Source organism: Drosophila elegans, unplaced genomic scaffold (assembly GCF_018152505.1).
Source record: "Drosophila elegans isolate 14027-0461.03 unplaced genomic scaffold, ASM1815250v1 contig_520, whole genome shotgun sequence".
Classification (NCBI taxonomy): domain Eukaryota; kingdom Metazoa; phylum Arthropoda; class Insecta; order Diptera; family Drosophilidae; genus Drosophila; species Drosophila elegans.
The window spans coordinates 4,028,279-4,052,569 of record NW_024545903.1 but is presented as its reverse complement, the minus strand read 5'-3'; the positions used below and the strand labels follow the sequence as shown (position 1 = coordinate 4,052,569).

Here is a 24,291-nt window from a genome sequence, read left to right as displayed (position 1 = left end):
GTATTATTGTATAGTTGAAGTATTATACATATATACAAGTAAGGTAAATTTGTTTTTAAAAGTATCTTTAAAAACTTTATTTTAAAAACTATTCAATTGAAATTTAAACAATTTACATATATCTGCCCCAATTGTACACATTAAAATCAATTGACAACCAAATTAGTGGGAATAAACATAGGGGAGTAGGAACCCAATAAGTTCTTCAGAATTCCCTTACCTTACCTTCCCATTTTCCCTCGACGTCAACAACTGTAAATCTTCCAATAAGTACAGTCATCCCCTAAGGTAAAAATCGAGCCACCGCGAGTCATATCAATTCATAAATGCATAATAATTCCGACAGAGGCTAAAATTAAAAGCAGGAGTCGCCGTGGAATAATGTGAGAAAAAAACTTTCTCACGATCACCTTGATGTCGCGTTTATTTGAAATCCACGTGCAAAAGGGGGAAGTTCGGAAGGAAGGAAGGAAGGAACCCACCACCTCAGCACCAGTATTGCCACCACCGAAGGAGGCGGAGTAGGACGCAGGACCCTCTGATGGTGGTGGTTAGTCCCTCCCCCTCCCCCTCCACTTTTGACGATCGCCAGAAGTGCATGAGAATTTAAATTACAAACAAACAGAGAGAGTGTGTATCGGCATGCCATAAAGAGGAGAGGGATGGGGGTAGGAGAGGGAGGGTGCCAGGACGAGGCGTGTGTGGGAACTTTTGACGAGGACACTCGACCATGAAGCGGGTCACCCGACAGAGGGCAATTATTATCCAGCGCAGCTCCTTTTTTATAGCAATTCCCACACGCCCACGAGAGGCGTTAGCTTGATAACCGCTCTCCGAGGAGAATCAACCGATGTTATGGGAAGCGAGAGTTTGCGAGAGACGCGAAAGTCACTTTCTCACAGCCGTAAGAACAAAAACCACGCGAAACAGCATCATATTTTAAGCTACTCTCTTCGATTGTCTTCGAGAGAGATAAGCTGCTCTCACGTTATGCGCAACATTGCAACAAAACAAGACTTAAAAGGGAACAGAAACCACAAGAAACAAGAACGTATAGCAAAAAAGTGGCCAAACAAAAAGGGATGGAACTCTACTATTTAAAATGCTCTTAATTAAGTTATAAAGGCATTTTGAAATCTGAAAAACAATTTCATATCTAGCGAAAATTAAAAAAAAAAGTAATTGCAAATTAAAAGGTGTGTTTTATTAAAATGCAATACAATTAAAATATTAAGAAATATTTTTTTATACCATAAAAAAAGATAACGCACAAGGTTCCCCTTGTCTCCACCCCTGACCGAAGGAAAATTCAAAGTCATCCCGAACAATAATTTCTTCCTGTGCAACAGCAGGCGATTGTAATGCGATCCGTGGCCACTCAAGAGCAGTCATTCAGGCCAGAAATCTGGAATCCCAAGTGCGGGGACACATGAATGCATTCTTTCGTCTATTTTTAAGCATAACATTCCGTTCTAAATGATAAGGCTACGAAAAACAGTCCTCTTTTGCCCGCATCCATGTGCATGTGCATTGCTACTTCTATGTGTATGTGTGTTAGTGTGTGGGTATTACTCATGCGCTCTCGTTTGAAGCGTCGTTTGGTATTATTCCGGCTCCCTTTCGGTATTTTCTATGGTCATACTGCGCGCGGAGCTGGGCGTTGTTGTTGCCGCTGAGAGCGGAGCAGAAGTATTTTTCGCGTTGCCGCCGACGGTCCTACTGACACAGAAAAATGCAAAAAAAGTAAGAGCGAGAAAGAGCTGGTGTAGGCGTGACAAAAGCGGTGCAAAAAGCAACGGTTCCGTGCAAGAAAACTTGAGTTAATACAGTGAAGCTAACGTAAGAACGAACTTTGCGAGCAAAGCAGGCGAATTTGGCGCTATTCCAATGAATAGTCCTCGCTCGAACGGCGGCAGCGGTGGCGGCGCAATCTCCGCTCTGCCCAGCACCCTGGCCCAACTGGCGCTGCGCGACAAGCAGCAGGCAGCGTCGGCATCGGCGTCCGCGTCGGCGTCGGCGTCCTCTGCCACCAACGGCAGCGGCAGCGAGTCCTTGGTGGGCGGCGGCGGTGGCGGTCGTCCGCCCAATCAGCCGCCCAGTGTGCCAGTGACCGCCGGCAAGCTGGACGGAGGCGCCTCCAACGGCGATTCGAACAAACTCACCCACGATCTGCAGGAGAAGGAGCACCAGCAGCTGCAGGAAGCCACAGAAGCCTCCGCTGCCGGTGCGCCAGAAGCCCATGGAGATCGCCGGCTATGTGGGATTCGCCAATCTGCCCAATCAGGTCTACCGCAAGGCCGTCAAACGGGGCTTCGAGTTCACCCTGATGGTGGTGGGCGCCAGTGGACTGGGCAAGTCGACGCTGATCAACTCCATGTTCCTGTCGGACATCTACAACGCCGAACAGTATCCGGGTCCCTCGCTGCGTAAGAAGAAAACCGTGGCCGTGGAGGCCACCAAGGTAATGCTCAAAGAAAATGGCGTGAATCTCACGCTCACCGTGGTGGACACGCCCGGATTCGGGGATGCCGTGGACAACAGCAACTGCTGGGTGCCCATCCTGGAGTACGTGGACAGCAAGTACGAGGAGTACCTGACAGCCGAATCGCGGGTGTACCGCAAGACCATCTCGGACAGCCGGGTGCACTGCTGCCTGTACTTCATAGCGCCATCGGGACACGGACTCCTGCCGCTGGACATTGCCTGCATGCAGAGCCTGTCGGACAAGGTGAATCTGGTGCCGGTGATCGCCAAGGCGGACACCATGACCCCCGACGAGGTGCACCTGTTCAAGAAGCAGATCCTCAATGAGATTGCCCAGCACAAGATCAAGATCTACGACTTCCCTGCCACGCTGGAGGATGCGGCCGAGGAGGCCAAGACCACACAGAATCTGCGCAGCCGAGTGCCATTTGCGGTGGTGGGTGCCAACACCATCATCGAGCAGGACGGAAAGAAGGTTCGGGGCCGGCGTTATCCCTGGGGCCTCGTCGAGGTGGAGAATCTGACGCACTGCGACTTTATTGCGCTGCGCAACATGGTCATACGCACGCACCTGCAGGACCTTAAGGACGTGACGAACAACGTCCACTACGAAAACTATCGCTGCCGGAAGCTATCCGAACTGGGACTGGTCGACGGAAAGGCCAGGCTGTCCAACAAGAACCCCCTCACCCAGATGGAAGAGGAGAAGCGGGAGCACGAGCAGAAGATGAAGAAGATGGAGGCCGAGATGGAGCAGGTGTTTGACATGAAGGTCAAGGAGAAGATGCAGAAGCTCAGGGACTCGGAGCTGGAGCTGGCACGGCGCCACGAGGAGCGCAAGAAGGCGCTGGAGCTGCAGATCCGGGAGCTGGAGGAGAAGAGGCGCGAGTTCGAGCGCGAGAAGAAGGAGTGGGAGGATGTCAACCACGTGACGCTCGAGGAGCTCAAGCGACGCAGCCTGGGGGCCAACAGCAGCACGGACAATGTGGATGGCAAGAAGGAGAAGAAAAAGAAGGGTCTGTTCTAAGTCAACCCGCTCAAATAACCCCTCTATCCCTGCCCCCCTTCCGATATACTTAAGCGCTAATCTCGAGAACAAAACAAACGAAAGCAAACCCCTAGCGTATCCTACATATATACCTACCACATAAAGTAATTTGAAAAGTGCATAAATATATCTATTGTTGGGCCACCAGCCGCCCCACAAGGCTTCTATTCGCACAGCAATCGTCCCGCGATGGCGTTGCATTTGTTTTCTACATTACTATACGAGTACATATAACACATAGCAGTTGCAGTATTTTACCAATATATATCCACACGCATTACTTGACGAGACACATTTGCTAGCCTAATGAATTGATTGAACACGCAAACGAATTAAACCGAAACAGTAACAAAACGGTATTTACAAAATACTTAAATATCTTAAAGCTTAAACAAAACAAAAAAAAAAAAGGAAAACCTAAGCAAAAAGAACGAGTACGGGGCGAAATCGATCCTAAAATTAATTATAACGAACCCATGTATAACGTATGCTATTGATATTGTAATTGTATTTTACCTATTATGCATAAAGTCATAAAACACCCAAACAACACACACCAGCAAAAGCAAAAAGCGGCAACAGCAGCAGAAACCAACAAGAAACAAAATATACTCTTGCATTTTATAAAATAAAGTCTTCTCTTTAGTTTAACTACATAAAAAACCGAAAAGAATTCCATATTGACTTTATTGTTTACTCAACTGCAGCGGATAGATGCGATCGAACAGGGTGCTCCACCGATCTCTATTGGCACACGTCTGGGAATTAACGGCGTGACGCTAAGTTTTGAAATATTCGGATTGTCCGAATGAAGCAACAAAACATTCTCCAACCGCTGACTAATTTTTTTGTTACACATAAAAGAGGTGAGGGTAAATATGGATGAGTCATGTTTAAAGGAGCATTGGATTGTGAACGTGGCTTGAGTCAAGCGGATAGTTAAATCAGTCGCCGCAAACAATTAAAAGTGTTTACTCTGTCCATTGTTAGATGCTTATTGGACCACTGAATAATCTTGTGGGGGCTTTAAAGTACAGTGGGTGCCATTGAATAATTATCATGCTTTTCATTTTTAAGAGTTATGTGGTTCTTTGCCATATGCGACTCAAGCAATACCGAAAACTCCGACACTCCCTATATGTCAATACATGCATACAATCTTTCAAATTATGTATTCACAATCGCGGTCAAAGCAATAGCTGTGAAAATCTAAGAGGTGTACATATTTGATTTCAAGAACTTTCCATGATATTTTTTAAAAAGAAAAATATATTTTGACTTCATATTTAGTTATACTTAAAAATGAATTTGGTAATAAGATGGTAATAATGATAACATGGCAAGATTTACTTTGCGAAAATTAAGATAACGTCAGATAAGATAAAAAGGTTTGCAAAAAGTAAATATTGGATATAGTCATGTCATTAAAGAGTTGCAAAACGATTATTGTTCAGACATACATTAATGACTATATCCACAAAAATGTCTACTTAGTTTATCTGATAGATACTAATTTAAATATGTTTTTATTTCCTTATAGCAAATATTTGAAACACCTTCTTCTGTGCATGAAAGTATTGCATTTTGATGGTTCTCCACTTGAAATTGCTTTCTAAATGCCCAGACACAAGCTTTATAGAGAGACATGTGTGCATGGATATTTAATTTATGCACAAAAAATTAATCCATAACCCAATTGGAAGGCACTCAATTAGAGCCGTATAAAGCGTAAAATGAAAATCCATTGGTGAAAGACATCGAACAAACTTGGAGCGAGAGTGGGCGGAGGGAGGGGCCGATCAGAGGGGGGGTGGTGGGCGGCAGGGGTGGTGGCCATCAAGATATGCTTGTGCGTGTGTGTGTGTGTGTGCCAACGCTGCCTGTACGAGTGCTCGAGTATGTAAGTCAACAACGTTGACGCAGCACTTAACTCAACTCGAAGCAATTGGCTTTGGCGATCAATGAACGCAACACCGGAGAAGAAGAAGCTCCAGCGAGAGAGGAATGCACTTAACGAAATGTATTTAAATATATTTATTTTGAGCTATTACAAGAACACCGTTTTCTTTTATATTTTTAAATATCTCTAAAATATATTGGTAGTTAAGTATAATGATAATGATTTAATTGGATACACTTGGATAATTTAATTAGTTTCCATTAACTATTTTTTGATATTTAAATACTATTTTTTAGATTTATCAAAGATTACATTAATGTATGAAATCTTAAAATAAGAGAATTCGCCTTGACTAAACATGATATCCTAGGGAGGGAGTGTAATTTATCAGCGGAGTTTGATCCCGTTTTTTTTAGTGTAGTGAAGTGGAGTTTGTTTCGCTGCTGTGTTGTTTTTAGGACGATGACTCAAGTACATAACACGGGGGAGAGAGTGAGAGGCAGAGGGGTAATGTACTATATGTGTGGGGAGCTTATCGGGAGCTGGAATGAGAGCACAACAGTCTCGCTTGTTTTCGCCTGTGGATGGGCTTGATGTGGCGTCCATCTGGTGAGAGTGTGTGTGTTCGTATACGGAACACCCTGTTACTGCGTTTGCTACGCTTCTTGACGGCATTCCTTCACGTCAAACGCGAAAAAAAACACAAACCATCAAATGGACAAACGCTTAAGATTAAAAACAAATGTTGACCGCTTCCAACGAGCCGGCACTCCACGAAAAGAGAGGGAGAAAGATAGGAAAAGAAAGAGCCCCCTCCCCCACACACTCACATCAGATTGACACACTTACGTGACTGCCAGAGAGAAATACACAGAGAGCTGCGCTTGCGCCTCGCTCTTAAACATGCGGTATTCATAGGTGGGTATGATCAACCAAGGTTTAATACGAAATATGTATTTAAAAAATCCCATTTATTAAAAAATAAATGATTATTACTTTATCAATAGAATGTTAAATCCTTCTGCAAGTAGGTGTGTTCTGCATTTAATTTATAAGACATTTTTTGTTGTAGATTTAACTCTGTTTTATATAATATAATACTCATTGAATTTAAATATATAATGTAGCTTGGATAATTTTCTGAATTCATTTACATTTCTACCCAAATATAAAAAGCATCCAAATATCATATCACATTACCTATGTTCTAAGATTTTTGTTTCAAGTTCTTTAACATTATAAAACGTATAACTTTTAATATGTTTTCGAAAGTGTTCTGATTTGGATAATTACAAATTTGGTTTCATTTTGTTTTAAATGTTTTACTTAATTTTAAAGATACTGGGCATTTTGTAGTCTGTTCAACAGAATACAAGCTTCATTATGTTTTTATTTGAGATTTCCGTTTTACAGTTTCAAATTGCCTATTTACGAGTTCTGACATTTGACAAGGCAATGGGAAGTGATTTTAATAGTCTGGTTGGTACATTGGTTTGTTTGTTTGTTTGATTTTCTCCCATTTCCCCCGCATCGTCTCAATGTCACGCTGATAATAGCGCGTTTTTCCGGTTTGTTTGCCTCAGCCTTATGATTGCTCATATGTACATATGTATATTTATTTCTTACTTGTTTACAATGCAAATAAATTGGGATCGTGCGGGCAGCGATCGAGAAGTTCTATCAGTTTTATGCAACACTTGTGGGAACGCAACATTGTGGCGTTGATAAAAACGCATAGTCCATAAAACCAGCGCGGCTGAAGACCAACAAACACTTGTTAAAATTGACACTCAAAGATATTTGTTTTGGAGGTCAATAACAGTCTTTTATACAGTGTGACATCGAGTAAGTTTATTTTTTAAGTTTTTTTTTCTTTATTGCCACAACTTGGATGTTGAAAATTTTTTCAATAATTTGTTCTTGATTTAAGAACTTAACAAAATAAATTATATACCTAATTCCTTAATATAAAACAGTCGATCTGAACCAGCGTTTAATTTGTTAATTACCAAAATTTTATAATATTTTAAATTTAACAAAGAAGAACTGTTCGTTAAATGACCTGGAAGTGGACATGGTCGGGAGATCTGCGTGTAGTCCTATATCCTTATCCCGATCGGAAGTGATTCTCCTCCACATCCGTTTAGTCTACCTTTCTCTCTATATCGATCCCATAGCGGTAAAATTTAATTCACCATCTACAACTTCCTCACCCACAATCTTGGTGCCTTTTTTTTTTATTCCTCTTTGTCCCTGTTTTGATTTCCGTATCGCTTGCGCTTGAAGCGTGCACAACATCCGCTCCTTATTTCTCTTTTCTTTTCCGCAAATCTTTCGTTTCGCTTTTGTTGAGCATTTTACAGTTGGAATATTTCCATTGTACCGACATCCTGGGAATCGCAGCTATTAACAGGTGATCCCGCTATCTGGCAAATCATTTGCGAAGGTGTGAAAATATTTTCTGGATTCAGAGAGTTTTGGGGGTGGATTTGAACCCATTGTTCATATTGTTTTTCTTCCAAGTGTGGGAAGTACCTTAATTCCCAAATTTTTAATTAAATTGTATAAATAAAATTGACAATAAATATTAAATTTATAAGATTAAGGAGGGACTGTAGGAATGCTTATTTGTGCCATGCAGCAAACCAATTGAAATAATTTTGTAGAATATTTAATTATATACATTATTTTCACTTTTAGATGTGTGACACAGTTAAGAATATGCGTTTAAGTTCCCCTACCTAACATACAGATTTTTGAGCAGACTATGACTTTTTTTTTATTTTTGAACAGGCATTTATCCCACAATCTGTCAGGACACTTGACACATGGTCTCAAGAACACTAACCGCACAATTATGCCTCTTAAACGCTCGCTCTCAACAATGCAAACCAACAAAGGACCAAGAAAAAAAAAAATCAAAACTGAAAGGGCTATTTCGGGTATAATTTCATGTAATTGGGGACAGTTGGCAAAGAGCAGATTTGTGGTCGGCCATCCTGACCCTGGGAACAGATTTCATTGGGCATTGACAGTTGCCCCAGTCGGTTATGCAAACTCAATTTGGGTGACTCAGGGTTCCTGGGGTCGCGAGGGAGAGGGCGGTTGGCATGATGGCGTCTGTTCATATGGTGGCAGTTCGTCAAGTGACCTGAATGTAGGTTAGGTGGATGCGATGCTGCTGCTGCTGCTGCTGCTACTACTGCGACGGAATTGCAGAGGTGGCACGAAAGGGGGGCTTCTGTTTATTGACTCAATTCACATATTCTTTGGAAAACTCAAAATAAAATTTAAGAAACTGTGCTAAACACAACGATAATATTTCATATTAAATATATTTTTTTATAATATTTCTTTGTACTTCTTTAAAATTAAATTTTTAATTTATGGCATTTTAAAACAAATTTGTTAAGCATATAATAATTTAAGTTTATAATATTGCTTTAACGTAATACAGAGATAAAGTCAACAATTTATCTCAAATTTTTATCAGAATTTTATATGTGTCAGCAACCTTGCATCCACATCAGAACCTATACACACTATGATTCATTTTAGGTACTTTTAAGACGTAAAAAATAGTGGTTGACTTTATCAATAGATAGTTAAAACCTTTTGCGATAAGCGCCAGGTATGTGTTTTTTGCAGTTAATTGAACATTGCGATCGGCATTTTGAAAGTTGTTTGAAAGACAAATTTGTATACTAACATACAAAGCATATATTTTCGTTTATGAATTAAAACCAAGTTTTTGTTGAATTATAATGCAATAACAAAAGCACAAAATTTTGGATTGAGAAAAGTTGTTAAAAAATAATTTTAAATTAATTATTTATAGAATTTGCAGCAGCCCTATCTTTTGAAATTTGTTGACCTTGGTTGTTCTGGATATCCCTTCTCTTGGGCGCCACTGCTGCTGCTGGTGGACGGCCTTTTGTGATGCATCTTGGCTTGTGCCACCCTTTTCTTTTTTGTGAGCCAGCCTGGTCCATTGAATGTCTCCGCATGCTGAGTGCTGTTCATCCTCTATACATGTCGGATGGATTGTTGGAGACCCCTCCCGAGTCCCCCTTTCCAGGAACACCATTCTACTTATCAGAATCCATTCAATGCTCATAATTGATGTTCAAATTGCTGGTGAATGATGCAAGCGCTGCTGAGGAAGAAGCACTTGCCACAGATTTGTGTTGTGCTGGTCTCGATTGTGACACATTGGTTCTGGGGCATTATTGTTATTATTCTTATTGTGAATCGGACAGATGATGGTTTTGTGGAGCCACATCAAATTGATTTAATTAAGCTGAATTAGACAGGCGGAAATGAGGGGAGTGAGATGTGTTGCAGAGTTTTGGGAACGTGGCACACGTGCCAGGAAGTTATCAGCTGCCGAGGTGCCGGGAAATACGTTACATTCGGTAATTTCTCGACTCAACAATGTGCGCAGCCAACGAAATTATTGAGCCACGCGGCAAAGGAGCAAAGGATCCAGCACAAAAGAGGGACCCCTCTTTGCTGGCAGGACCCTCAATGAGTCCTGCAATGAGCTCTCTCTTCGGGGGTTGCAGTTGCACATTGAGCAGCAACGTCGTCCTGTTTGGGTAATTGTTATCTGCGATCCCGAAATGAACGTTACTTTGAGCCATAGGCCCGGTGTTCTTTTCCTGGCACGCGCCAAACTCTCCCCCACTCCGTTCTACTTTCAACAGCTGGTCTTCCTTTTTTACCAAGTCCTGCAGGACATTATGTCGGTATTGAAGTGGCAGCAGAGATTCTTTTTTTAGCTAATCCCTGGAAACTGTGAGATAGGTCGCATTTCTAGGTCTCAAATCTGTCAGAATCTGTCACTATGTTTTTGGAAGTGTCCTAAATGTTCGTTTTAAATCAAAATAGGGGCTCTGTAGAGTTTTTTTAAAATGAAAGTTGACAATTGGTTTGCTACCTTTTTTTTTTCAACGGTTGTAATCCCTAAAAATTCAATTTTCAATATTTAAATTGAAATTCATCATAAACGTTTTTTCGTTTTCATGGTAAGGTTAAATTGTGTGTGTCTTATGAAGCAAAGTTCCATGCGTTTTCCCAGTTTAAAAACCTATTTTTATTATTTTAATTCAGGATATTTTATTCACAGTGCAGCCGATAAATAAAAATCAATTTCGTTCAATTGTATCAATAATCCAAGGTGAATAGTGATAAACATCAGTGTATATGCCATAACTTGCGTCGCCATGTCCTGAGCTAAATATTCCGAATTGAGCCCACATTTGGGTGCCATCGAAATCAACCTGTGCTCCCAATGGACTTCCGGGGTCCGCGGTGTGTTCAGAAATCTCGGGGTTATTGCAGCAAAATCGTTCTTCTTGGTTGCGACACCAATATTCGGTCTTTCCGATGTCACTTCTAACGACTGGAACAATTTCGAGAGTCGCTTTTATTTGTTGAATATCGCCTTCAACTCGACGCCATCCAATTAAAGAAAAGCTCTGAATAAAGTTAATCGGGCTATCAAACCCTGGGTTCAAAATAATACAGATCGGCCTGATTTCCGCTGCAAAAAACCTTACTTAGCAAGACTGTACGAGTTAAAGTAATTAAATAGGAAAAGTACCTTGGTCTTTTAAAGATCGATCCAGTTTAAGTAAAGCAATGTCGTTGGCCATAATGGTTTCGTATTTTGGATGACGAAAAACAGCCATGACTGGCATATCATCTTTTCCATTTCGTGGCATCGATTGATTGTGTCCCAATCTAACATATCTGTAACAATAATTCGAATTTTATACAGATACACAAAAACAGGGTCTGGAATTTTGTTACTTACAAGTTTTCGGTTATTTCTGCACAATGACCCGACGTAAGCACAAAGCCTAAAATAGTAATTAGAAAAATAATAATAATTAAATACAATAAATAGTAAAAAGTTTGGATTCCGAAATCAGAAATTAAGTTTATAAAAATATAATGCAAAACGAATAATGCTAAACATTAAAATAAATACGACTTTTAACCAAATACGAACGATATGTAATAAGTGATCCTGAGCATGTGTAAGCCCCTTGGCGAACTAAGTATGCAATCCATTGAGCTGAATCAACATTTTGGCCTTCGTTGGTAACCCCCTTAGGCGAAATGCATCCTGGTTCCAGCAACTGAACCGATCCTCGTGTCTCTAGGACTAAGAATGCGGACAAAACCACTAGAAAAATCGTGAGCGTCATCTTAAGTGAAACGAAAGAAACGAACTGTTTGAATTTAAAATTTACTCATTAAATAACCCATAATTGATAAGCAGAAGCATTGGCGATAAGCCAAGCCAAAATTTAGCAAACTTTTGGAATTCTTAGAAAACCAAAGTAGGAACTGTGAACATGAAAAATATTATCGCTTAAAAATGGTAATATTAATCACAACCAATTGATCTTAGACCTCGATGTCAAAAGATTTTCTTTTTCTGAATTATTTATTTATTCTGTCCGAAACATATTAAAACTAAATTGGTGATAACTTAACAAAAAATGAAGTACAAATTTTCAAGTTCTCAAAGAGCATTCGCTTATAATTCCACTTATTAATGTATTTTATTTTTTATATTAACTCCCTAGGGAGTGTTAGTGTGATGAAAGTTATCAAAAAAACGTTGTGTTATAAAGATTTATAACCAACTATGACCTCAAGTTTTTCATTTCGATTTATGTATAATAATTAACAATACTAATCTGGCTGGGGCCAGATTTATAAAACTCATTTCATTAATACTACTCATACTCAAAAACTCTGCCCGAAACTCACTCACTCAAGGCTCAACTCAAAGACTCAATACCGAGCTCAGCTCACATTCTAGCTAAGGATACGGGGCGTGAAATGTCTCAGCCTCGGAATTCCGGCTAACTCAGCAGCAGAGCACAGTTCTCTAACCATTTTCATGGTTGCCAGCAAATTATCTATTCGGGGTTTTCTGGGCTCTGGGTTTTGGCAGAAAACCGAGCATCGCTGACCACAGCAAGTGTCGCCGATATGGCCAAAAGGAAACTCCCCGGAAGAGAATGATGAATAGAAGATGGAGGAGGAGGAGGAGGAGGAGGAAATCGGGATCCTTGGCCACTCATAAACACTTTATGCATGCCACCGTGGGGGTGCTCGGTTCACAATTTTTGCAGTTTTCGCTGTGAATGTGCAAAAGTGTCTATAAAACCATAACGCGTTTTCCTGGAAAAGCGGGGAAAATCAGGTAACGCCCTCGACTGACTCTGGCTGTGCCTGTGTTGTGACAATCTCCTTTTCTTTGAGAGATTTTTGTAGGTGAACCATAAAGCGATTATGATTGGGAAATATAGTTCTATTTTTTCTCGACCTTTTGGGCGAAAAGTAAAAACTAATTAGGGTTTTTGTTAGAAGAACTTCGTTCTACATAAATAAACCATTAATTTAACATATCGCTCAGCCAGAACGAATCGAAGCGAAGCCAGTTTGCCTGAGGTCAGATACGACAGGGAATCGCCTGGATCGCATGGCAACTCGTGACCAGGTGTGCGCCAAGTCGTGTGACGACATCGCATCGCACAACCAATATAATATATCTGCGCATACCTTTTTTTATGCATATGTTATATAGACTTACGTACACACCACCCCGCCGTCTGGAAACCTCCTTAAAAAATCGAGCAAAAGTTTGCTGCGCATGCGCAGCTCAAAGTCTCCACCCCTTGGTTACTTGGCTTTGTTTTGAGAAATCTTTTGCGAAATGTACAATCAGGGGGTTGGTTCGAAAACTCAAAAAGGGGGTTCGGGGTAGGAGCAGGAGGTTGCCAGGGGTCGCTGAGGCGCAACGACCTTTCCCAGTTTCAGGGGGTTTTCTTTGCCATTGCAGCTGTTGTTTTTGCTTGAGCGAAAGATTTTCCTTAAGACACCCCGAAAAACATAAAAACAAAAAAAACAGTCTTGGTTGTGTGCAACGCGTGTGAAAGTTCTGCAGTTCCTTAGTGTTTTATACATTCCTGGCCACGCTTCAGCCATTTTGTCGAATTTTATCTGGCTTTTCGGGTAGCAGATTTGCGATCTAGCTGCGTCGCAAAAGAAACTCGTCCTTGGGTGGGGGGAATGTGGCAGAAGCGTGTGCTAGGGGGATCTAGGGGAGAAAACAGGCCTGGCTCTCACGCACAGCCTGTGCCAACAAAAGAAGTTTGCCAAAGAAATTACAGTTCCTGCGAAGCGAGCTAAATGTCGTAAATTGTGGATTTATTCCCAAACAGTAGGCATCGTAAAAAAAATTATATATTTTGGCATAAACTCGTATTGAGAGGGAAACCAGAATGGGCACAAAGGCGAATCTCCAATGGCTCAGTTGCAAATCATTCGTGATCCATTAGGATATTTAAAAAAAATATTTAGGTATGAAAAGTTGTACTTATTAAAATTTCTGGTTTACCGTTTGTACCAAAAATACACTTAATACACTTTACCTAATGACAAAACTTTTAACTAGATTGTCAAGCAAGTTAGTTAAAATATTTCATTAGATTATCAAAAAAGTATTGGTATATATATTTTATTCACTATTATAGCTTAGTTTTTAAATTATACTCAAAAAATTAATAAGTGTTCTAAATTTAAAATTAAATTAGCTATACAAAAATTTTTGCGGGCTTGTTAAATACAATGCCTAATAATAATACCAATATTAGTTTAATTCAATTTTATTTCTGGGACTCTTGCCAATTATTTGTTTTATTGACAACGGTTTCTGATTTTTGTTAAATTACCGAGCTCTATAAAATTACTGTCTTCACATCCAGACAGACCTTGAGCTGTCCTAGTTCTTGGTTTTCATCGTTAATGTCTCTAAGTACTTACGGCTTAATGGTCGGCCAAGTCAATGTAAACAAATTCAGTGACCTTGATGGGAGCGCTAATGGCTTTATAGTGCACTCCCACTCCCACTACATGTTAATAATATGGGATGCAATGGCCTCGGCACAAGGTTACATTTTATGATTTGGCAAATTTCCAGTGAGGGAGTTCCTTTTAAGGGCTCGAAAGGATGCGATGCGCAAAGTTGACGGCAGAACTGCTTGCGAGGAAGGACTGCGGCTCAAAAGGATGCAAGAAAGGATAACTTTATGGGCCGCTCGTAAAGACCGTTTGAACACTGGACAATATGAGCAATGGGTGATTATTTGTTTTGGTCACAATAAAGACGGCGGGTGGCAAGGATAATGCAAGGATATCCTTCTGCATCCTCAAGCCATTAGCACGACAATTAGCGGCTTGTACAACGGGACATTCGGCGGATGGAAGGGCTATGCCAAATTTCCAGGAAGTCTGGGGCCTTTTTACGTCTATTCCTGCATATTTTTTAGTTTTGCGTAAAAAAGTGCAGCTAGATTTGCGTAAAAAACGTTTGCCAAAAACACAGTCAGTTTGAGTTCCAGAAATTTTTAAAAAAAAAGGCTTTGTCCGGTTATGAGGTAATATTTTGTTATTCACCAGGGTTCTAGGAAGTCCAGAAATTGTTTTCGCGTTTTTTTTATTTTGATAAAAAAAAGTGACCCTACATTTGCGTAAAAAACGTTGGTCGTAACCAGAAAGTCAATCTTAATTCCGGGAATCTGTAAAAAAGGTTGTGTCCGGTTATGTTATGTAAGTTTGTCCGAAATTTCCTAACAAAAATGGTCGATGGTTCTTGGAAAACGACAAATCGTTCCTTTTTCCGATAAAATGCATTTGAGTGACAGCCGCAATCATAAAAAAATCACCCGATAAGCCAACAAAATTTCTTATCAAAATAACTGGGGGAATAATAAATTGCCGATAATTGTAAATCTCACCCAAAAAATTCCAGGGCGAACCCGTTAAACTAATTTTCCCAGCCTTCTAATTCATCCCCATATCGAGCACACACAAAAATGGGAACAAAACAATAAAAAATTGAGGAATTTCTCAGCGCAAAATTCTGAAGGATCAGCAAGGATTCTTGTGTGCTACACTAATCGTTTATTTTGATCAACGAGCTGAATCAATAAAAACCAAACGAAATGAAACGAAAACGAAGCGCCTACTTCAGGACATGTCATCGTCCTGTTCCCATTCGGGTTCCCATTCTCGATCCCATGGCAACCTGTTTCACAGGGTTGGATGTCCTTTTGTGTGTGCGTTGGAGTGTTGCCGTTGCCGGCCGTGAGAATTCAATGCACGGAGGGGCACGGCAAATAGGGGTAACAGGTTCAGGTCCTGGCCCTGGCCATACTGCACATACATGCACAGGTATGCAAAAGTCAAATTTGTTTGCTATGGGAATTTGTCGAAGGTGTCTGGCTTGGGAAAGTCTTTGAGTGCGAGTTTGTGCGTTGTGCGGTGGGAATTCGCTCAGCTCCTTTTGTTTGGTGTGAATTTGATGGAAACTCGGAAAATTGTGGGCGGCGAGTGGATGAGAGATCAGGAAGAGTTAGGGGAATGATTTAAAGCGGTTCCCAAGGAATACTTCTTGGCAAATAAATGGTTGGCTTGAAAATATTTCAGTAAAAAGGCCATGCAACTTCAGTTACAGTTTTTTTTTTTTTAATAAATAAGGGCTTGTGCCCTTAGTTTTTTTGCAAATTTACCTAAGTAATATTCATTTACGTTGGTAACACAAATGTAATGCTTTGAAGTGTGATTTAAATTTTATCTTAAGCTTATAAAATAAAAAGAAAACAGTTTTTTCTCATATTTTTGTAAATACAAAACAACATATTTAATAAGGACAAAAAATAAAGTAAACTGAATTGATGTTTTTAAAAAAAAACATCGAAGTTCTTTCTTTAAAAGCCATATTTTGCGCCTTTAAAAGGAACAGACAAATTTATATGTATCTTACATTGGCATTTAAATTTAAACAATAAATATATCACTAAATATATAATAAAAAAACTGTTTTAAAATTACGACACTTTATTTTCTAAATACTATACATTACAATAAATAGGGCTGCCAAATGAAGGTTTCTCCATTTAATTTTTCCAATTTTATTTGATCAACTTCAAACTTTAAATAAATATAAAATTTTTTAAAGTTTTAAATTTTTCACATACAATGCTTTTTTTTATAAAATATAAATTTATCTAAGCATAAAGGCAAACATAAACATAATTGAAATGAGGACTTAAACTTAACTTGGACTTAAAATATTTCTTTAAACACTCAAACTATACATAAATTCTAATTTAATTTCGTTTGTCAGGGCCAAATGTTTCCGATTTCTGCTAATTTCCTGTGCCCGCCCCAGGCCGTCGTTTTGAGACATTTCACACAAATTTCGTGCACTTCCTTCCGGTGAGCGGAAGAAAAGGAGCGCATAAGGGCAACCAGCACGCAGAAAGGATATTCTCGGGCCAGACAATAAATAGAAATCTAAATTGCAAAATATGGGCCACGGCCTGTGGGAACCAATTTGATGTGGGCCCACCCTCGCATCATCGATAAGATCGTTGGCCAAAGGAGGTGCTGAGAAAATCTCGTTTGTTGTGGCAGGACAGAGGGTTCCTTTGTTCGCCTGGGAGAAACATTTTGCTTGTTTGCGCTCGAAAACAGGTTAACAGGTATTTAGCCCAGAGATCAGTCAGGATTAGGGCGACGGGTGATGATGTGATTCGAGATCTCGAGTGGGTGGTCAGTTATCATATGGAATCCATTGGCATTGAAATGGGACATGTTCGCTGTCCCATAAATCAGAGAACGACTGAAAATCGTTCGTATTTCACTTGCATTCCAGTACAAGCAATTAGGCTAAGGACTCTGAGAAAAGGGATATTGAAAAAACAAGACAGAAAACCAACTAATGAAATGAAATAAAATAAAATGAAATGGTAATTTGATACGCGCACACTTATGGAGTGCGTTTCTCAAGGACTCGCAGGTAGTCCTGTTGCCATGGAGAGTCCTTTGTCTGAGCTCACATTGGCGCATCGAATGGCAATGCAAGCAAACAGATCTTTGGCCCCGAAGATCGATCGTTATTCTTGGGGGAGCGTTAATTAGATTTGCACCGAGAGCAGCGGTCCTGATCAAAGGCTCAGTGGTCAGTGGAAACTCTGGAAAAATCACAGACACACACCTGTGGGAAAGGACCCCACGCAGCCAGGACTACATGCACTTGCACACATCTCTCTCCCCAGGACGTTCCATTGACTGACCTTTCCTTTTCCATTTAATTTCCATTGTTATTTGCAGTTCCTTTTATTAATTTGAAGTGCCCGCACTTCATGCAACTGTTGCGCTTGGCTTCATTTCTTCCTTCCGGAAGGATCTCTCTCCTTTGGGCTACTATTGTGCTGGCCCGGCACTTCCTGTGGGTCACTTGGAACCCTGTGGCCAAAACAATCTATTGTTAATTAATTGCGCTGGTCAAGCAAAACGCCTGGCAAGAGGAAGCGGCGGTGGATGAAATGCAACCAGGTAATCATTAAAGGAGTAGCGGATATATGTGTGATTGTACCATGTATCATAAGGTGGTGTGGTGGGAATAAACTTCTAAACTGTCATTACTCAAAAACTATACAAAGTATTTAAAACAATAATGTGATTTAAGAAAATATTAAAAATAAGCTAATATTATTGCTATAAAATACAAAAAAGTTAAATTATTTCATTATTATTAAGTTAAAAATTAATATGTAGACATTTATTTTACATCTTGTTACACAAATTGCTGGCGCCATCTAGCGTTAATCGACAATACCTGCTTTCTACTTACGTTTCTTACATCGTTTAAGGGCGCCATCTGTGTGTCAGATTGAAGTTCTTCAGTTCACTGCTAGATGCCGCCCAGAAATAATTCTATTCTGATTTATTAGTTTAAAACTTTATGAACAAAATTTAAATTATTAACAATTTATTTTTCTTACAATTAAAGTAAACTTTTATAAACAATTTGGAAAGGTCGCCAAAACCAACTATACAATTCGATAAATGTTTTATTGTGTCAGTTTTAATATTTAATTCCGTTTTCAAACTGAACATTTAGCAAATATAGCAACTCTTTTTATAATGTTTAAGAACGTATTTTGAATAACTTTTTGTTTGAAGAAATGTCGGTAGGCTAATGCTCCTATCGTATTGAGCTGTGTTGAGTTCATCATTTTTTTTTGAAGCCCTGCGGAATGAAGACAAATTATTATTGTATATATAACCTTAGCAGGAATCTATTATTTGCTAATTGAAATGATAAATAGAAAACTTAATTTGTTGAAAAACTTTCATTACATGTTAAATTTTTAAAATATTATGCATTGGTTTACCTTGTATGGACTTAGTGCTCCTATAAATTTTATCCTTCAAATGGTCACATATTTTTATCCGCTCCCTTCGCCGGAAGACCCTTTCATGGGTGCAGCAACCTCCACTGGCATGTGTCATCATCCCACTGCGCAAAGAGAAGTCCTACAACTGTCGCTTTTTGCGGTGACCCCCCCGTGGAACTCACCCCCCTCTCCCATCCCCTCTTTGCTGCTCCTTCGAAATTCATTTTAATTCGTTTTTATTTCTTTTTAATTTTTATTACATTTTCGTATATTAGCTTTGACTTTGCTTTAGTTGTATCCACTTTGAATTATTTGCTGTTTGTTTTCCCCGCTCGCTCCACTCCACGGGGCTAAAAATGAAAAAAAAAGGGAAGTGGAAAGCAAGGTTCTGCTTTTTTTTATCCCCAGCATTGTTCCATGTGGACTTCTGAACTGGGTGGAGAATGGACGATGTCTAGGACCCAGCAGCTCTGGTCGTCGGTCTCCGGGTCGGGTTTTGTAGTTATTGTCCAACGTTGACTGTTTACGCCGAATGCTCTGCGCCACGTCGCAATCCGCGGAGTAGGAAATTAAAAATGGCGAAATAAAGTTAAATTTTTTATGGCTTGTGCAAATAAGTCACATCCAGTCGTCCAGTGGGTTGGCGAGAAAAATCCCGGCCAGGCAGCCGATGGGCCCCGCGTGTAGCTCATCGCTTGTTAAGCAAGAAAATAATATTAGCATTAAGCGTTTGTCTCTGCGCCTCTGACAGACACGGCGCCATCCGTCGTCCCTCCCAAAAGTCTTTTACTTTTTTCTGATATTTATTTTACAAAATGGGCGACAAACTTGCCCGGCTTCGACTTCATTTTTTTTTCGCTTATCCTGGTCTTGTAGTTTGTGTGCTCTCCTCTTTTTTGCTCATGTGGAGCACATCCAATTAAGCAGCTCTGGCAGTGGTCTAAAAAATGAGTTCGGTTGGGAGTGGTTGGGTGGTGCGGCTGGTGCGAAGTTTTTGACTTTAAAGAGATCTCGGGCAACCGGAATTAATGGCTGTATGATAGGTTTATAGGCGCCATGATACACAATTGCAAGTTAGGCAACTCCATTAAAATTGCAAGGAATGATTTATTCGAAACATCGCATTTTCGTATTTATTGCATTTTCACCCTTTAATGATTTGTATTTATTTATAATACTTTAACATGCATAAATAAGAATAACATAATTTTAAATGTCGACAAACATAGCATTCTTAGCTTTTACGTAATGAGGAGCATCCAAATGTTGTGGAAAAGAACAAACAGTTCATGAAAACTTCAAAAAGTGTAAATTTCTCTAAAAACGGTTCATAAATTATTTAATGTGAAATGATTTTAATTTCGTTTCAATATATTAAATTTATTTGAGATTACACGAGTCTCCGATTCATTTAAGACCTACCCCAACTGGTTGCCTCACAGTTCTATTTATGGTCACTTCCTCCTACAAGTTTTATAGAGTTACACATTTAAAAACCAGTTTTTGATTGACACACTTGCACTTTCTTTCAATTAGCCGCATAAGACGATCGTGTGCCGGCTGCTGACTTCTCTTTTCGGCGGTAACAATTTTGGGATTTCTTCGAGACCCTAATTAACTCGTATTTAAGGCAGGAACAGGGCGTGGGTGCTGAAAAGAGGTGTTGAGAGACTCGTATGGAGATGTAGGCAGATCGCGTGCTGGCTCGCCTGATAGCAACACCATTCTTAAGAGGCTTTCGTCGGCGGAGCTGGCTCAGTACCGCCCTAGACGCTGTCGCGATCGTGATGGACGTGTGGACTTGGCTGCTGCTCCTAAATCTTTTGAGAGTGAACGTTGCCAAGGGCCTTTACGATCAGTGCAACCACCAGGTGAAGCTGCAATCGGGCCAGAAACTGCTCATCAACTCGCCCTATTACCCGGCTCTCTATCCCAGAGGCACTTCCTGTCGTTATGCGGTGGAGGCTCCCAAGGATCAGGTGCTGCAATTCAAATGCGAGCTCCAACTGCAGACGGTGAGGATATGAAGTGAAAACTAAACAGTGATGCCAGTAAACCTGTTTCAAATCAATCAAAAGGTGTGTCCTATTTTCAATCGTAAGCCGGAAAAAATGTTAAAAATTCCCTTGCCAGAATTTCCGTTCTTTTTGATTCAAAGAAAAAAAACGAATACATTTTCAAGCATAAAGAGTTACAAAAAAATAATACTTAAAATTATTTGAATTTCGATTTAAACTAATTTTTTAAATAATATTAAAGTTTTCAATTCGTTAAAAGCTGTACACTTCGCCAGAGTTAAGAAGTTTAGAATTTTAAAAGTCAAAGTGGCATCACTGTGGGTCTTCATCAACAAATGCCATTTTGCATAGCTCGTTCTTCCGCAGCTTTCCACGGATTTGAAATGCCGCACGGAGGTGTTCCACTTCAATTCCGAAGGCGACGAGGTGTTAACAAGTTCGGAATACTTTTGTGGCAGCGGAAAATTCGAGCGCAAAAGTTTTCTCAATCGTGCGGTGATTTCGTACATATCCAATGGACATTCGGAGCCGCCCTCCGCCGTCAAGTTAAAGGATAAACTCACGGCGGGCGCAACTACTAGCACAACTACGCATGCACCACAAGGTGTTTCCATAGAGGAACAGGACGCTGAAGAGGCTGAGGTGGAGCCTGGGTTGCCGGAGGAGTCGGAGGACCCAGAGGAATCCGAGGAGGACCTAAGCGACGAGGTGCTGCACGTGCTGCAGGATGTGGGCGTCAGCGATGCCTTGGCCTATGTGGCCTCCTTACTTTACGATGACGAAGAGGCCAGAAAGTCCAGAACTACGACTATTTACCTCGACGCATTGCCAATTCGCAGCAGTTCAAAGACTTCCGGAAAACGTGCCCGGATTGTTACCACCTACCCCCTCGCACCGTCCACTCGCCAGGGAGGAGGACGCTTCACCTGCCTCGTCGAGGCCATTCAGCCCACGTGCAGCTGCGGCTGGAGCCGCATTCCCCGGATAGCCAGTCCCACCAACGAGGAGGCAGTCCTGCACGAGTTCCCGCCCATGGCCGGTGTGCTGACCAAGAAGCACGGAAAACTCTTCTGCGGCGCTGCCATCAGTAAGTAAACTCGAGACAATATCGGGGAACGGGTCTTGGAATCAACTATATGCGTCGAACTAAGGCTGAGCAAGCTAAGGTTCAAATTCAATGAAAATTGTTCATTATAAAGCAACAAAAACCATTCCAAATCTAAAAAAAAACCAGTGCTAAGACTTGGTATAAATTTACAAGGATTTTTTTGGCTTAAAACAAAAGACCACCAGCTTGAAGAAATTTAAAACTTAATTTTGCATTTTTTTTTTGTAAAAGTATAAGTATTTTTAAGGGCATTGCATTAATTTTTGCATTTGTCGCCATGTTTATGATAATTGACAATTGGTTTATTTATTGTGAGCATTTGTTTTCATAATCTAACGTGCATATTCCAAACAAAAATGAAAAACAATTTATTTATTTCTTAGTTTAGCGGTCTGTTACTTCCAAATGTCACATGTAAATTTAAATCGATTTCACACCATTAATTTATTTAGAACCTTATATTTAACTACAAAAGAGTTTTAGTAAAGTCGAAGGATTAATTACCTAATATATGTTTGCTTGGTTGAAAAAATTATACTTTCAAGTTACTAAAATCAACATGGATTGTTGTTTGATGAAGAGATTTTTAGAAAAACTGAGTTTTGATAAATCAAACTACAAAAGTTTTAAAATTTTGTTTAGTTTATTGTGTTATATATTTTTTTGGACGCTGTTTACTCAAAAAGAAACAAAAGAGTTATGGAAGTTTATACATAAAATTGACATGAAAAACACTTTAAAGAAAAATAGTACCATATAAAAAATGTTGAGTGTCATTTTCTGAATCATGGTTGGATTTCTGGAGGATTTCATCGATTTAAATTTGTAAGCCAGTGTAATAATACTCATTCTTTTTTCCTTTTACTTGTTTCCCAGTCCATCACCACTACTTGCTGTCGGCTGCGCACTGTTTTCTTGGCCCGGAGACGAGCAGTGCCGCCCAACTGCGTGTGGTGGTGGGCGAGCACGACTTGGCCAGTGCCTATGAGACGTTCGCCACCCGTCGCTACGACCTTGTGGCCCTGATCCTGCACGAGGCGTTCAGCCAGGCGAGCGACGGACAGCCGAGGAACGACATCGCCCTGCTAAAGACACGTTCGCCGATCATGTGGAGCATGAATGTGGGTCCTGCCTGCCTGCCACTGCAGCCGACGGAGGATGGCCGAAAACTTCCACTGGCCGGTCACCAGGTGGTCGCCGCCGGATGGGGCACCACTTCGTATGGCGGACCACAGACCCACCGCCTGCTGAAGGCCACATTGGACGTGATCGATGGGCAGCGGTGCCGGCAGACCTTGCTCTCCGCCGGCGGAGTACCGCCGCACACCTTTTGCACCTACACTCCGGGCCGGGACACCTGCCAATACGACTCGGGCGGGGCTCTCTACGAGCGGATCCATGGACGGCTGGTGGCCGTGGGCATCGTCAGTTTTGGCCAGGCCTGCGCCACCCAACAGCCGTCGGTCAACACGCGAGTCGCCTCCTTCATCAAGTGGATTCGGACCAAAAGCCCCGAGGTGGCCTATTGTCCTGGCCGGATATAAGACCAGCAACTACTCTGATTTATGTACAGTATTTATAGTAAGGCTAAGAAAGTCGTCCAAAGTTAATCGAAAAGCGTTTTTGATTAATGGGACATGGGGATTGTAAAAGCTGGTTAGCCATTGTTAATACAACAAATAAGATTATCGGAATGGTTTTTGAATACCTCATTAAAAGGCCGCTTAAAAAAATTAAGCTCTCATATGAAGTCATTCTTTGTAATACGAATCAGTTAGTAAAACAATTAAAGATCAGGTTTAGAAACTTTAACGGTTTTTGGCAACTTCATAATGTGAAATAGCCCATCATTTTAAAGAAATATTTCTTTTGTTAAATTTTTTTTTTTATTTTGTTTTGTTTAGTTATTTTTAGATACAAAATGAGTGGTATTTTTATTGATGATCATGTTTGATTACTATTAATGATAAACATTTTTGGTATAAAATTCATAAGCCTAATTTTAATTCGACTCATTTTTTGATGTCATTGTCCACTTCTTTCGGTATAATTTTTTTTTTTGGAATAGCTGTATTTACCATTGTTTAAATTGTATATATTTGTGAAATGAAACCCTTAAGCCTGATTTGAAAATGACTCAACCTTCTTTAAAACTTTTTTTACCGGTAGCCTCGTTCTTAATTCTTTTTAGAAACATAATGAATTACGTTTTCCAACGAAAGTCTATCTATAGGTAATCTCCACCTCCGATTTCAGCGTGTGGAGCCACTCAACAACACCCGCAAGTGGGTGTCAAGTTTGTCGCGCTGCCTGAACGCGCTTGTGAGGAATATATCAGCACCAGCAGATGGATGGATGGGATGTACCCACCACTCGACTGTCAATCATGCATGCGAATGGGAACGCCTGGCTGGAGCTCTATGTCCTCCGCCTGAGGCATTGCAACTAAGCGCAAATGTCAA

The 24,291-nt window shown here is 40.5% G+C and overlaps 3 protein-coding genes across 3 annotated transcripts; 2 read left to right on the top strand and 1 right to left on the bottom strand.

Moving 5' to 3' along the window:
• Positions 1-1,680: 1,680 nt before the first annotated feature.
• On the top strand, positions 1,681-4,205 carry LOC108145524 (protein peanut). The gene is given in 2 exon segments (XM_017271009.2): positions 1,681-2,199; positions 2,201-4,205. Coding segments are annotated over 2 exon segments (1,623 nt in total). The 5' UTR covers positions 1,681-1,887; the 3' UTR covers positions 3,512-4,205.
• A 2,874-nt stretch (positions 4,206-7,079) lies between these two features.
• On the top strand, positions 7,080-23,439 carry LOC108145382 (transmembrane protease serine 9). Its single transcript, XM_017270776.2, has 4 exons — positions 7,080-7,277; positions 20,240-20,718; positions 21,088-21,808; positions 22,706-23,439. The coding sequence occupies exons 2-4, from the start codon at positions 20,491-20,493 to the stop codon at positions 23,371-23,373; spliced, it is 1,617 nt and encodes a 538-aa protein (XP_017126265.1). The 5' UTR covers positions 7,080-7,277; positions 20,240-20,490; the 3' UTR covers positions 23,374-23,439.
• Positions 10,572-15,613, bottom strand: LOC108145348 (chymotrypsinogen B; the record flags this gene model as incomplete). Its single annotated transcript, XM_017270738.2, is given in 5 exon segments — positions 10,572-10,977; positions 11,038-11,186; positions 11,251-11,296; positions 11,449-11,647; positions 15,485-15,613. Coding segments are annotated over 5 exon segments (921 nt in total), but the record flags the coding sequence as incomplete, so codon positions are not given.
• Positions 23,440-24,291: the final 852 nt, after the last annotated feature.

What these genes read in the sequence shown, in the direction of transcription:
- LOC108145382 (XM_017270776.2), top strand. Translation starts at nt 20,491, where the DNA reads ATGGACGTGTGGACTTGGCTGCTGCTCCTAAATCTTTTGAGAGTGAAC. An exon ending in GCGAGCTCCAACTGCAGACG is followed by an intron (nt 20,719 to 21,087) that starts GTGAGGATATGA and finishes GTTCTTCCGCAG; the next exon opens with CTTTCCACGGATTTGAAATG. An exon ending in CTTCTGCGGCGCTGCCATCA is followed by an intron (nt 21,809 to 22,705) that starts GTAAGTAAACTC and finishes CTTGTTTCCCAG; the next exon opens with TCCATCACCACTACTTGCTG.